The following is a 16,257-nucleotide window of genomic DNA, read 5'->3' on the forward strand; positions in this document are numbered from 1 at the left end:
CGAGAACATTCGCCCTGAGCCTCCATCCATCTATCTGCCGAACAACCTGCATGAAAACAGTGACGGATGAGACTCTCACCTCCCCGATGAAAAGAAACTATGTGTTCAGCCGCTCTTTGGCTCCTTCCTCGCTAGATGAATAGGGAGCTTAAGATTTTGACGCGCGGACGCTTGAGAGACGCTTGAGCTGGACGTTCTCCTCTCCCCTGCGTCGTGTTGAAAAGTAGCTTTAGATTACGCTGGGACGCAACGTATAAAAAATAAAATGGCGCCCCCGTATGATCGGTGCATCAAGTAGCTCCCGACGTCGCAAATTGTGCGGACGTAAAAATAGCCCAGTACGCGTAGTGAAAAACTCAGGCGACGCAAGCTAAAAATAGATAGACTTGACGCGCGCTTCTGCGCATGCTCAGAACATTTTTTTTTTCTTTTTTTTTTTTTACCTCTGAACGTCCCCGTCGAGAAAATCTAAAGCTCCCTAATGACTCTTGTGGTGCGAACATTCGCGAAAATTAGACTGAGTTGGATTAATGCTGACTTAAATATCGACTGTATGTGTTACTATTTTAGCTCACGTGATAATGACTGTGTATGTTTTGATAAAGATCTGCGTGTGACCCCAAATAAAAGAAAACCACACAAAAAGACATAGAACAAAACACTAAACAGCAGGTTGGTTTCAATGATAACGGAACTACGTGATCTGGAGGTCCTGCATCCTGTAGCTATTATTGTCAAATCTTGCTCAAGATATCGCAAACCGTCACATTTGCGTTGTCGTCACGCCAATTTCCACCGAGGCGCAAACATAATGGAAATACTTGCGATCGCCTCGTTACCCAATTTACTCTTCTCATTCTGTCATTTATGAGAGCTATTTACTGCCTTTCCCGTTGATGGCTACATAGTTTTCGCAGCTTATCGCAGACAATCCAACACTGTTCGTCCTATAGATCGCACAAAATTATTGGCAATTTAAAGGCTTCGCTCAATGCCAAATCGTTTTCATATAAATGTGTCTGGCAATATTTGTTATGAGTAAAGACCAACAAAAAACAACAATAACAAAGCGTTTCATGACCCTGCCACGTAGAATGCAATACGGCAATAGATAAAGAGAATCACTTAATGTGATATCGATCACAAAAAACAAACAAACGAAAAACTCGAAGACAGGAGAGAAGAGAAAAGGAAAAGACAGTAATGGTACTGTTATAAATGCAGATGATATCATGGCCGGCGGAACTGGGGCCCCACCTTTTTTTTTTCTTTTTTTTTTCACCATGCATAGGAATACATAGGGTGTCACTTAAGTCTGTACGTTTGCCGACAAAAGAAAAAAGTGCTTTCATAATCTTGGTCAAGATGTCTTTACACGAAGAATATGCAAGTAATAAGACTAAAAATTTCGCTTTGAATTCAGATAGATAGTCTTTTCCAGTCTACGCTAGCTGTTCCACAAGAACAGGTCAAAGGAGATGAGACTCTGGAAAGGAAATACACTTCTACTGAAAGAAAGCTTCAGTCACCATCAGGACAGAAATAGACTGTGACAAACTATCATGAAAGTTATGGAAGATATAAACGTATATAGGTAAGTTATAAGACTGTATTTTATTTTGTCGTTCAAAGGGATGCGTCAATAGGGCTATATTTGCTACGTGTCTAGGTTGTCACTGTTGCTATCTTACCGTTGTTGTTGTTGTTGTTGTTGTTGTTGTTTTTGCAATATTATTATTGTCAGTAATTTATGCTTTTTCATAAGATTGTCGTTTTCATAACTCTGCGATAGACATAAAGGATCCTTTATGTTTGATTTGGTTTGATTTGATTTGATTTATTCATTCTCCGTATGGCATCATTTACATTTTTTTTTCTTATATTTCAAGTCATGGTTCAAGACTATACAGGAAAATTCGCTTCCCTTATTATTGTTGCATAATTATAGAAAATGAAATAGGGAGAACCCAAATCTGTACAAACATAGGGTGTCACTAAACCTTTTTGATTTAAATTGACAATTATTTACCTGTATGTATAATTAAGTGTATATAATTATATTGTTTGTTTGTTTATTGTTCTTATTATCTTCTGTGATACTCTGTTGTAACGTGATACATTATGTACTCTGTTCTACAGCGCCATGAGTATCTTTTTAATTAGAATAAGCGCTTTGTAAGAATCTCTCTTATTATTATTATTATTATTATTATTATTATTATTATTATTATTATTATTATTATTATTACTATTATTATTATTATTATTATTAAACGGCATACAACAAAGACGAACCCTGTCATCACGTTATGCCCTATATTAAAGCAGATGCCATTGAACACGATGTCTTGAATTCTACAACGGCTATTGCTGTCTTATAACACTGGTTTTGGTGCATTAAAATTACTTATGTGCAATTCCAATTGTAAAGATTTTGCTTCATTTTGGTACATTAGAATGTCCCTCGTGAAACACGTGAAACTCCCTATACGACAGATATACTATGCATTCAAGCAAAGCTGCCATGCATTCTACAAAATGTGTGGGATAACATTGATCTTCCCTCCTCAGCTATTTCGTTTTACGATTTTTTTTTGTCTGGTTTTCTATTATATTTCACTATGATTATCAGTCACAATACTATGATTCCCAAGTAGATCTCTCGATCGAAGTTTAAAACGATTCAACGATTCAAGCATCACAAGCCGTTAAACTTTCCATATCTAACTGCCACTGTGCGTGGATATCATTTAGTAAAAAAAAAATAGTGTTGTATAAGCATTTTCGCTTTCTTTGATCTTTCGGCAACAGAAACCAAAACTGTCATCATAAAGGGAAGTTTAGACATTCTGAAATATGTATAATCACCATTTCGTGAACGAAAAAAGAAAAATGTCAGGAAACTAGAAGACGTAGCTACAAGAAGCACGAGTTCTAGGTGTCACACACCGAAACCTTGAAGTACCTCATCGGTCACATCAGCAAAACTGACAAAATATCGCCGGGGAGTTGTGGGGGGGGGGGGGGGAGGTTGAGGTCCTTGGAATTACTACTTATAAGAGTTAAGTCAATTTGTTACGATAAAATCCTCAACCAATACACTCCTTCCCCACCCTTCGCCCACCCCACCCCTATACTAAAGTACTTCCGGGCGTGGGTTCAAGTTCAGGTACCCCCTCCCCCCTCCCTTACTGGTGGTAGTCGTGTTATCTCTCTCGTCCACGGGCACATCGGTGGCTTATCGCAGCGAAGCCGAGAAGCAGGTGGGGCGAGAGAGTCCCATCACCGAGAGATAACGCAGAAAGAGAAGAAGAAATGAAAGAAAGTGAAAGCGAACGAGAAGAAAGAAATATTCAGTCTAATGGGTTTGTCATCACGTCCCTTCAACAGGTGCGATGCCTGCGATTTTTCATTTGTAATGTAGTTTTCAACTTCGTTGACTTGCTGGAGATACACGTTCATCGTTTTCTAAAGAGAAGCGATGGGTTACTGAAATACACGGCGGATTAAGATCACCCTTTGCAAATGGTGTGCGACATTTTCTCTCTCCTGCCATCTTTCTGCGCTCTTTCCTTCGTTACAGGAGTGGGAAGAGACACTTGGCGATAGTTGGTACACAGACACCAAGATAATTAGAACCATTCAAGCGCTCTTCCGAGCTGTCTCGTCGTATTTTCGTTCGGCTCCCGACATGGAGTTTTCGTGAGCACCCGGGCCCACTCGGATTCCCCTTTCCCGCCGGCGATTGCGCCATGGTCCATTTCGCGCACAGTCAAAGCAGCTTGAGGCTAGCGAAGTGCAATACAAAGCTGATGATATTTTCTAAAGTCTGCTGGGATATCGTCAGAATCTCAAATTGAAAAAAAAAAAGAATTGAGAGTACACATGGCACTGTGATAAGTTTCATAAACATGGAATGCTAATCTCTCTCCCTCTCTCCCTTTTCTCTCTCTCTCTCTCTCTCTCTCTTTCTGTCTCTTTCTATGTGCTATATATATAAATATGCACATATATACACGAGTATACATTTCAAATTGGGATTTTTGCTTGTACAAACGATGCGTTCTTACGAATCTCCCTCTACTTACGAATACAAGAGTTCATCGAAGTTCGTAGAAACTCGTACGAACGCCATTTCATTCGTAAGAACAACTTAAGTACTTTTTGAGAGACCAAGGGATTTTCGGTTCTGCGAGGACCTTAGAGTTCATACGCTTTTCACAAGAATGTCTTGATTATTATTACGTCATACTTAAGATCTTACGATTTTTGTTGTCGCATGATAGTCGTAGGTGCAGCTCACGGCATTCTCAGGTCATTCGTAAGAAGATCTTACGAATTTTTGTTTATTTTGTTCGGTTGCAAGCAAAACGCTGCCGTGTACTGTCTACAACTATTATGACTGTTGATAGTACCGTATTTCTTTAACAGGAGATGCTTCATCTTCAAACACATGAACAGGATGAGAATTAGAACTTCGCGCTTTTAGCTTCATACTCCCTAATAATATACCCAATAATAATACCCAATAATTGCACAAGTGGTGTGTTGTGTACGTACTCCTTACGAGCAGCTTACGAACTTTTTATGAAGATTATGAGTCGTTCGTATGAACGCCGTACGAATTTCCGTTCATTATGCTCTCTTACGAACGCTGCCGTAAAAGCCTTCAGTGAACAGCTTAAGGCGTTCTTACGATCATTTAAGAATTTGAAATCTCACGATCCTATGAAAACCTACAAAAATCTTGCGTGGTTCTTACGTTGTTCTTAAGATTTTCGTACGGCCGCCATTCCCGTTTCGTATACGATGTGGAAAGAACTATGGGACAAGACCATCGATCAGGCTGCGAACTTACGAAAGGTTTCAGAAAGGTCTACGAACGCTGGTATCGTGATGGCCTAAAAATCTTTCTTGTGGCATTCGTAGCAGTTTGTAAAGGCATTTGTGACCGAGCCTTGAGGTATGAAGTCCGTTGAGGACGAGCTGATTTTTGCAATAACGTTGCTATTACACACGTTTCCCATAGACACCTGTCCATGTACATTTTGATCTAGTCTTCAACGGGTTAATACTTACGACCAGGTGTATTGAAACACTACGCACGGCAAACATCCCTGCTGGAAATCAGTAGAAGCAAATTGGGCTGAGAGTCCTACAAAATATAATGTGGATTACATTAAGGGAGGGGGGGGGGGTGTTTATTTGGGGGAACATGCGTCTTCTTATCCCCGGGGGACTCGACCGAAGAGGGCGTGTACCGGAAGTCGGGTGCTGGAGTCATAATTGGGATGCGGTGGGATGGCCTATTTTGAGATCTCATTGTGCTCGTTTATCTGAGCATCAGTCGGGACTCTGCAGTAATCATTTTCATATCAGCGGAACAGAACCAGCGGTAAGCACTTGAACGCTGGGCATGGTGGGGGGATGGTGAGAGATCTTCTAATTTCCTTGATTTGTTCTTGTCTTCTTAAGTCTTCGTTTGTTATAAGCTTTTGGTTATTGTATGCCGCATTCGCCGGAAGCTAATCCTCCTCCCCCCATCGTGCCATCACGAGATTCGCCCTGGGCGAGAGTCGGCTGATTTTGCCCTCAGATACCGTCATGGTCTGTGGAAGATGAGTAGGACTGATGTCACATCGGAATGGAACTTCCTGACAAGGTTAAGGATTCAAGGATCTTCTTTTCCTAATTTGATAATAAAGTTTTTGTTTTCTTTCTCTCTTTTTGTTAGTCTTTTTGTTCTTTTTTTTTATTATTCTGTTAGCCATGACGTAGTATAAAATCTGGTTGTTGGTTTTTGGAGAATGTCACTATTGCTTTCGTCATTTTTTTCTTTGTGTACTACCCTTTACAAGCCATGGTATAATGATATTAATACAGTGTGATATAAAATCTTCGAAGATTTTTAAGGAGTGATTTTAATGAGTGTAATCCCTTAAATAAAAAATTGAATTCTCTAATACTTTAGCAGTAATTGAAAGTTAGATCTATGATATTACTGCGACTAGTAAGGTAGGGCCTGCATTGCCTTTATCTAAGTGTGGTTTCAACAGAGTATAAGTTTAAAAGTAAGTATAAAAATTATAAATATTTGAATATAAAATTTAAATGATAATGACAGTAATAATAGTAATGGTAATAATAATAATAATGATAAAATCATATCTCTTACACCACAACAATCGAAAAAGCCCTTATAGTTCCTCGGTTCCATTTTTTACAAAGTTAGAAGGAAATTTCAGAGAACGGCATCAGCAAACTGTAATGCTTTATTTTTCGTCCATGTGTTTGAGTGAAGTTGTAAATTTATCTTTTATCATTCGTTCATCAAGGTCTGGATGAAAAATAAAATGAATTTAACCGCTTAGTTTTAAGGGATTGCGTAGTCTTTTTTATTTTATTTTTTTTTTACTTATTCGTTTATACATATGTCTACCTGTCTGTTCATCTTTCTTTCCTTTATCTATTCTATTATCCTGTTATTCCTCTTATCCCTTTTAAGTATGAAGACATCTCATTTTAAATACAATTCAAAAGGTTTAACTAATGATAGTGTTTAAACTGATGAAGAAGTAAATACTTGGGCTCGTATAGATTTGATAATGTAACCATTAAGATAAGAATGTACGTCAATCAGTTGTCTTCAAGCTAGTAAACTGATTACATAACGCTGCTGTTTAAGAGATTGTGACAAATTATGTAACTCTACCGATTGAAACAATCTGTAGCATAGGACGATGATGTTCAACAACTGGTTTTCAGAGTTTTATACCTACACAATTTCAGAGAGATTGGTGGCGTGTAAGAACAACTGAAAACATTGTCAACCAAAGCCTTTGAGTTCTACACAGATCCTCGACCAATTTTCCGTCATGAAAAGACTATGCTCTTCCCAAATCAGAATCTTTTTGCCCTATTCTTTTCTATTCTGACTAGATGGATAACGGGGCAGGTTTGAACAGAGTTCTCACCTATATATCCTCAGCAAAGAGAGACATAGAGGGAGAGAGAGAAGAAAATAATAACTCGACTTCCCGCATAGACAAAATTTTCCGTTCACCGCGGGCGGGGAAGACTGGACATATGATTTTAATTGGCTTTGTAGAAAACAGAACAGTGGTGCCTTCTTTTTCTTTATTTCTCTTTTTATTGTCGTTTTCTGGAGGGCAAATTCATGCAAACCAGACACCGAAGGCCTGTTCCACGGGCTACGAATAGATCATGACTTGCAGTTACGTGGCCATCATGCCTCTCAGAGAGCGCAGACAGCGAGGGACTAAAAATACGGCGCGAGCTGCCAAGCCTTTATTGATTTTGACATTCTACAGCTCCACAAGGAGAACAATTAGAAGAATGAAGGAAGTTTGTCCGGCTAATGTCCACAGTAGGGGTCAGACTGTCCGAACATACCTGCCATTGCTAATATCAAAAGAGTGTAACAGACGATACAACAGTATAATCCATTACCATTATGATTGCTGATTTCAGCTAACTGAGCATTGGAACAGGAAAAAAAAAAGAAAAAAAAGAAAAGAAATTCATCATGTCGACCCTCAGCATACTGATTCTGATGTGTATGCTACTTTGCCCTTGTTTTATTTAGCTTTGGTGTATGTATTTGGGAGATGCAAGGTAGTGCACTTAATTCCTGTATGTGCAGCATTGTATGGTATTGGTATAAGAAAAGATTTAAAAACAAACAAAGAAAGAGAAAAGTAGACAATATGAATTGCTTCGTGTATATATGGGAGACCCCCACCCCCCTCCTATACAGGAGACAGTTGCCATAAAAACATTGGAGGGCGACCCAACTTTATACAGCCAGTTACAAAGGTATACCATACACCCACAGAGACAACAATTTGCTTAAAAAAATCAAATGCCGATTTCATGATGTGTTCATATTTGAATGTGCGCTTGAGGTGACGTATTGGAACCTGTTGAACGTATTCGAGAACAGTTTGTGACTTTAATATAATATTAGATGAATTGTGGCATGGCTAAAGCCATGTTGACGTAGGTATACTCTGGTCGTGCCCTTGACATTACATCCAGATGTTTGTTTGTATGATTCTTGTCTATTTTACGGGTCAGTTTCGTAATTTTGAAAAATCACTGACTAAGTTTCAAGAAATGCTTCGTTGACGAAAATACATTCATTCTTTCTTCTTGTTGTCTATGCCTGCCACTTTTTATTACATCATAAACTTGATGTACGTTTTGCATAGTTTTCCCTCCCCCCTCTATCTATCACTTGTGTGTGTGTGTGTGTGTGTGTGTGTGTGTGTGTGTGTGTGTGCACTCGTGTGTGTGTCATCCGCAATGATTGTGATGTGTGAGTCACACTAATATTCGCCTTTTCATCCTCATACCATATAAAAAAAAGAAATCTCTCACTCCGCTCTCCCTCTAAATGATTGGTTTGTTTGTTTGTTTGTTTGTTTGTTTGTTTGCCTTTTTTTCTCCATCTCACAGCTCAATTCTCAGGCGAGGAGGTTTCACACTTTCGCACACCTATAGCTGTGGCTTGGCGTCCGGAGAGATCGACGCCACGGATAATCGGTATAAGGGGGGCCCCCTTTCTTTTTTTCTTCTTCTTCTCTCGTCAGTCTCTAACAATTCTCCACAGGAAAGAGACGGGCTCCGGGGAGAGCGAACAATGGCAAGAGGGAGTAGGTCGGAAGGAGACAAGCCTGGTTTAAAAGAGCCCCACATAACCTCACATCCAAAATAAAATGCCCTCAAAAAATGTAACATTTCTGTTTCCTAGAGTTCACAAGGTTACAGCCAAAAAAGGGAATGACAGAAAGAGAGAGAGAAAAATCAAAAGAGCACATGGATCATAGAGATCGGAAATCTTGAAGGGATGACTGAGGGATTACAGGTGAGCTAGGTGGGTGAATGACACACGGCTTTCTTTCTCTCCTTATATACCCTATGTCTTCTTGCTGTTTATGTTTTCTGTTCAGATTTTGGGGGCAGCGGCGATATTACTAATAGTTTCTCATTTCGAGCGGGAGCTGTATAGTGTGATATCTCGGACTCCCGAGGGGTGAATTGCACCGATCGAGTTTGGCGTAAGGCCAGAGAAACTTGGACAGGGGGTTGCATTGCCTGCCATGTCTGGACAACGTGCACTCTTGAACTCCGATGATGTGTGATCCACCTCACAATAATATTATGTGAACGCCCACACTGACTGGAATCCAAACTAACTCTTATCATATACACGTATACACACGCAAAGTAAAAACACAGACAGACAGACAAACAGACGCACATACTAACTAAACGCGCACGCATGCAGATACACACCCAAAACGTTACATGATCTTTAACAAAAATTGTGCACAGTCAGATTTGCAACGTGATCACGTGATAAAAAGTCATGTATATCATTTTTTTTCAGAATATTACCTAGAAATACAATAATAATGATAATAATAATAATGATGATGATGATGATAATAATAATAATAATGATAATAATAATATACATTTTTGCAACTATATACCACACAAAGAGTAAAGGAGAAATGACGAAACCTGACACACTTATTATTTCAATTCAATAGTCTATTTATTTTCATAAAAATATATATGATGCAAGAAAAAAATACATGACACAAGAATCAAAATTTAGATATCATAATACAGAAAGAAGTTCATTTATCTTCATTGTTCTTACAACTCTGAAAGCTGTAAGAAGCTCAAATCTTTCTTTTCAAGAGCGTTCAAAACAGAGCAGATATTGCACAGATTAGTAAATCACTGAAAATGCATACAAACGAAACAAGATTTGGAAAAAAATGACAAAATGAAAACAAAATACATGTGTATGTATGAACATTTGGATTTGTTAGTTTATATATCTATTTGTCTAATAATCTATCCATCCTTGTGTATCTATCTACTGATTTCACCTTATTTCATTCTTGCTTCACATTATATAATAAAGCCTTTACAAAAGCATTCCAAAAACTGATATGAAGACCTTAGTATCTGTTAGATAAGAATAGCACTTTCAAAGCAAGATAAAACACAAAAATGTCTTCTCCTGAAGCAATTATTCTGTGCATCTGGAAAATAATAACAAAAAACCCCTATAAAACAAGAAACAGAAAATAAAATGAAGCTCGCAAATACTTTAATCGTTCCTATGGATCCCATTAGTATAAACATAGACAGCGACTAGTTTTCCGTGAAGTTGCACCTTGCGGTATTGATTAACACAATTCGATATGTGTGTTGAACTTGGCAACGGCTTATCTTTCAAGGTCAGGGGTACCCCAATGCAGAGAGAAACGAAAAAAAAAAGACTTAAAAAAAAAAAATACGGCTTTGCTCATGGTTCCATCTCTCCAGAATTGTGAAGTGTGAAATACAATACACACGGGCCTAGCCAATCATTTAGCGACATCCTGGCCAGGGAAAGGACAACGTTTTTGAAGAGAGAGATGGAGAGAAAAAAGTAGTTGAGCTGGCCTGGGTTGTGGAAGTAAACTCCTTAGACACTTTACACTCTGAAATCACAGAGCGACTGCACGGTTGATTGACAGGGCCTAATATTGGACTAGTCATGGTGATACCTTTACAGTCACACAGGATCTTTTGGAGACTGGTGTGATGGAAGGGGGGGGGGGGACGGGGTAAAAAGAGGATAGGTGAATGGAGGGGTGGTTTGACTGATGGATAGGGAAGAGGAGGAGGAGGAGGAGGAGGAGGAGGAGGAGGAGAATGCGGCTAAGATGGGTACAAAAGAAACCAATAGAGATTGTCTGTCCAGACAGAGGTCATGGATTCGGGGACAGGATTTGATTCTGCTTTTTTGTTTGTTTGCTTGTTTGTTTGTTTGTTTTTGTTTTGCATTGAACATATCTAGTAAGTGCAGATGTTTTAGATTTTATTCATATCTATCTATACATTGCGTATGGTGAATCCTTGTAATCATTATGATTATATTATATAGCATGTATGGAGTGAGAAAAAAAAAACATCTTTATACGACATCGTGCGGATGTAAAGATGCTAAATCTACATGCACTTTTTTTCCTAATTATTTTGAGCTTAATGATTTTGAGCTAATCATTTTGCTTGTATTGTTAAGAGTCATTAATACCCTAAAACCGGCACTAAATTCATGATTACAACAAAGCAATGATCACAGTGGATTATAATCCCAATCTTGATCGTTGTCATCATTATCATCATCATTATTATCATCATCATCATCGACCTTATCCTCTTCATCATCCTCATCATCTTCCTCATCTTTATCATCCTCATCCTCCTCATCCTCCTCATCATCTTCATCATCCTCATCCTCATCATTTTCATCATCCTCATCATCATCCTCATCTTTATCATCATCCTCATCAGCCTCATCATCCTCATCATCTTCATCATCTTCATCATCATCCTCATCTTCCTCATCATCCTCATCCTCATCATCAACACTATCACCATTGTTATCGTTGTCATCATCTTTGTCATGTGGAAGGAGCAGAGAGATCTTTTAATCCTATTCGAAACTCTTGCGACTGCTTTGTATCGGCTCATCCTTTGGTTTGTCTCGCATTTTGTTATTGTTACACAATACTGTTACTCGTACGAGAGAGACCAGGCACAGTAATATGAAAATAGTCTTCGTTTGGAAAGCATAATCATTACAATGTTAACTTAACTTTTCAACCGTTTGATAAGACGTTCCTTAATTCCCATCCGGATAGATCCTGCGCAGAGGCACTGACCAGGTACTCATGGAATATGACTATTTTATGATCCGTTTTATTTGTTGTGTTTTTTTAAATACCTGCAACACATGTATCACTTATAAAATTCTCTCACTCTATGTAGATACTTGGATATATAACATGACATTGGCATTTTGTTATTTTTTCAAGTGATCCACGTTTTACTGCTTAGCTCTTCAGTGGGTCACTCTCTTCAATCGCTTTATTTACATTTTGTAACTATTGCAAAGTATGCATTATTTCTATTCCGTCTTACTGTATTAAACTTTATGATCTGTATTGCTAACAATTTGTTTACACTATGATTTATTAAATGTATACTATGTATTTGTATTTCCTTTTTGTTGATTAGAAAGAAAGCATAACTGAATTGAATTGAATTGAACTGAATTGAATGGAATTGGATTGAGTTGTATTGAATTGAATTAAATTGAAATGAAATGAATAAGTATCGTTCAACCCAAATCAAACAAACTATAATCTGTAGCGTTGCTGTCACGTGTACGTACGGATAACGTTAGCGTAATCAGGTTGGGATATGTATCGCCGGGAATGTGTTGTAATCTCGATTTGGAGCGAGAGCGATTCATCTTTTTGACCTAATATGAGGTTAATCTGCCGCTCTCCTAAGCTCTGACGGGGGCCCCCATCCAGCAGACAGCCAGGGAGCAAGCCGCGCACTGACAGATGCCTCGATGGCTTGTTCTCGTCTGTTTCGCAGCCGTGTAAAGAAGCTAGAGGCGGCCCCCGCAAGCAATCTAGCTATTTAAAAACACGTACAAGTTTACCGCTTCTTTCGCAGTGCTCAAACTGCGTAGTATACAGTAATGGTATACGTGGATTGTAATACAGAAAGAGTGATCCTATACTGTCAAGAGAGGGCCTCCTACAGTACACTCTGTGCTCGACTTGTGTCTCTCTCTCCGCTCAAGTTCGGCATATCAAGGAGGACTTCGGTGGTATGGTTGTTGTCTGCAAGAACCTGCCGCGACTCCTTCATTGACTTCGCTAACTCGGTGCGCTCTGCATTCAGAATCTGATCATCTCCCTCTTCGCAAAAAACTCCTGATGCCAAAATGGACTGCTTCTCGAGGCGCTGTTATAGCTAGCTGATATATCATGAGTTTGACAACGGACATGGACTGAGCTCCTCTCGGAATTGCTTACGGAGAAATGCCCGTTCTACAATCGTCCAGGCGTCCTAAGATCATTGAGGATAAAGCTGACCTTTTACTATTATTCGGATAATAATGCAGGCGCAACTTCTGAAGAAAGTGGATTGAGTGACGATTAATCCTTCAGTACTCTGTGAGCGCGATGATGATTGGACCAGGAACAAACATCCCGACAAACATGGAACGAGTAACATTGTGTTACGGCCATATTAGGACCTTTCCACTCTTGTCGTGTTTTATATTTATACTTGCGTTCGGGATGGGCAGCGCGATGTCCCAAAATAACGTGGAACCTCATGGAGATAATGTTTGCTCAAGGATAACAAGGTAACGTTCATCAGCATGCCTTCCGTACCATGTCATATCTGTAGACAGCACGTAATATAATACGATAACATACAGTCCCATGTATTCCTACACACCGTGTGGAATTACATGGAATCTATTCTTACCCCATTTGTTTTTCTTTCGTATGACTTCTTGACAGAATGAAATTAATGCGCAGTACTGCTTAATAAAGCATGGTAAATCATGTAAACAACCTATACTGATTGCAGCTTTTAGTAATTGTTATGGACATCATTATCTTGCAGTCGTTCGAAAGGGTCAATCACCAGAATTCGCGGTGCTTGAATAGACACAAAACAAGAACAACAACATACAAACAAACAAACGAACAAACTTAAAACATAGAAGTCCTGCCTGAAAAGATAATGATCGAAGAATGACAACCTAGCTTGTGTTGAAGCATGATCAAAGCTCCACTGCAACTTAAATGCAAACATGAAACAGTAAACACGATCCCTGCGCGAAGGGTACACATCACAACATTAATGATCGCGTCCGTCCACATCGTCTTGGTGACAGAACCCCCCCCCCCAAAAAAAAAAAAAAAAAAAGTTGTAGTTTAGAATGATCAAGGACACCACCTTATTCTCATCTCAGTAAAATTAATGCAATCGATATTTATACTCTTGGGGAAGGGATCCGAGGTTAATGACAATGGCCTTTACGGTGAGAAATTATGTCTTTGGCAAGAGCGACATGAATTTTCTGTTAATCTATCTCATTTGTGGTATGTATAGCAAATGGGGAAATAATGTGCTAATTCCCCGTGTCCCTGAATGTAATTCTCTAGTCCCGTGATTTCGCCGAGGCTCATGGCCCGGACTGTACCTGGAGGAATTCATGCTCTTCGTTGAAGGTTGCAGAACATGTTTCCAACTGTCACTGCATGCGCTGTTCCAAATTTAGGTCTGCTCAAATGGCTTAAAGTCATCGCCCTTTCTTTCAGTTAAAATATAACATCATTGGCCTAATGAGAGTTTTTCTATGCTTGTATGTCCTTTTTTTTTCAAGGACTGACTCGGCGACTAATGTCCTTTATCGTTGTAAAAACAAACAAACAAACAAACAAACAAACAGCATTGAATTTTACATGGACTAGAAAATAAAACAGGGAGACTATAATGTTGTTGTTGTTGTTTTTGATTGCTCTATTCCCTTTTGTGACCTTGAGAAATATATGTTTATGACATCATATCACTAGACGGACATAAAAAAAAAAAACTACACTAATCAGCTCTACACTTTCCCGACGCCTTAAGCAATCTATGGAAAGACTCGTCAAAAGGTCGAAGCTTGGCATAAGAAGCATTTCATTTTGAGTGAACTAACGTTACGTCCGCTGGCTCGTCCTGTTGTATATATTATACAGTGGAATAGAAACTTCAAGCAACTGCATTATTCGTATAAGCTGTAACAGATTTAGATTGGCACTGGTGGTATTAATTCATCGTCCTTTCTTTCAGTTGAAACAATAGCATCATTATTCCTAATGAGAGTTTATCTATGTTTATTTGTCTTTTCCCCACAAGCACTGACTTAATTGACACTTGATAAAAAATATTCATTTTTGTTTTCATGGATTACTAAATAAGACTGGGAAACAATGCCTATTGATTTGTCAGGGTTTTTTTTAATTGCTTTGTCCTTTTTGTGACATTGATAACTATAAATCTGTATACAACCGTGCAATAGAAACTTCAAAAAATTACATCATTTGAATAGGCCTACCTGCTAAATAATAATGATATTGGGGAAAAAAAAAAAAGCTTTCTAAACCTCAAAGGTTTCAACTGCTGTCGTCAGCCAGAGTAGCAAAGGTAGCTGAAATCTATGTTTCTATACAGATTATTTTATCAGTATTCAAAGCATGAAGTCCAAAATCTAATACTCTTAAGTTTGTCGGATAATTGTAACATCACTTCCTCATACACAGGCAAGAGAGAGAGAAAAGAACAACAGCATCCGAAAAGGAAAATTTCTCATTTTAGTCTGAGCACATGCAGACTTTCACACACAGGCACGGATCATAACCCGACTGTACCCGAAACACCGTGAAAGTCATGCTCTTACTTCAAGGTTGCGGAACATGATTGTTTTCAGCTGACACTGCACCGTTACGAAATTAGGTCTGCTCAAATCCACTATCAAGTCATCGCCCTTTCTTTCATTCAAAATATAACATCATTACCCTAATGAGAGTTTTTCTATGCTTGTATGTCCTTTTTTTCCAAGGACTGACTTGGCTCCTCATGTTGAATATGTAGCATATATATACCGTGTAATAGAAACTTCAAGCTACCGCATTACTCGTATACGCTGTAACAAATTTAGGTCTGCTCAAAATGGTATTAAGTCATCGCCCTTTCTTCCAGTTAAGATATAACATCATTAGACTAATGAGAGTGTATCTGTGCTCGTTTGTCCTTTTTTTTTTTTCCAAGGACTGACTTGGCACTTGATGTCCTTTACCTTTGTATTAAAAAAAAACAAAAACAAAAACCAGCATGCTTTTTACTTGGATTACAAAATAAGATTGGGAGACTACCATTTTTTTTTGACTTTCTTGATTGCTTTGTTATCTTTAGTTTTCATCTGTGACCTTGATAACTTCAACTATTAAATGACTGCCCTGCTACAAGTTTAGGTCGGCTCAAATTGTACCAAGTCATCGCTTAGTTAAAATTAGTTAGTTAAAAAAGTTAAAATACTTACTAGTATGACATCATTAACCTATATAGAGTGTTCTATGTTTGCTTGTTCTTTTTCTCCAAAGATTTTGTTTCTTTGTATGTAACTATTTATCAAAAAAAAAAAAAACCCACACATGATATTCACTTTGATTACACACTGTAAAAACATGGGTGTTAGATTTAACACCACGGGTGTTAAATCTAACACCGATCAAACTTCAATAAAGGACCACACCCACAGGTGTTAAAAATGCACTGTGATGGTGTTGAAAAGTGTTCACCTGACAC

The 16,257-nt window shown here is 38.5% G+C and overlaps 1 protein-coding gene across 1 annotated transcript in view; it reads left to right on the forward strand.

Annotated features, from left to right (window-relative positions):
* Positions 1 to 13,073: 13,073 nt before the first annotated feature.
* LOC140238174 (uncharacterized) overlaps positions 13,074 to 16,257 on the forward strand; it is a 37,977-nt gene continuing 34,793 nt past the window's right edge. The window contains exon 1 of the mRNA XM_072318112.1: positions 13,074 to 13,258. Coding sequence (XP_072174213.1) covers positions 13,074 to 13,258 — 185 coding nt within the window. The remainder of the gene's footprint in view (positions 13,259 to 16,257) is intronic.

The sequence above is a fragment of the Diadema setosum genome, chromosome 14, assembly GCF_964275005.1.
Source record: "Diadema setosum chromosome 14, eeDiaSeto1, whole genome shotgun sequence".
NCBI classification, from domain to species: Eukaryota; Metazoa; Echinodermata; class Echinoidea; order Diadematoida; family Diadematidae; genus Diadema; species Diadema setosum.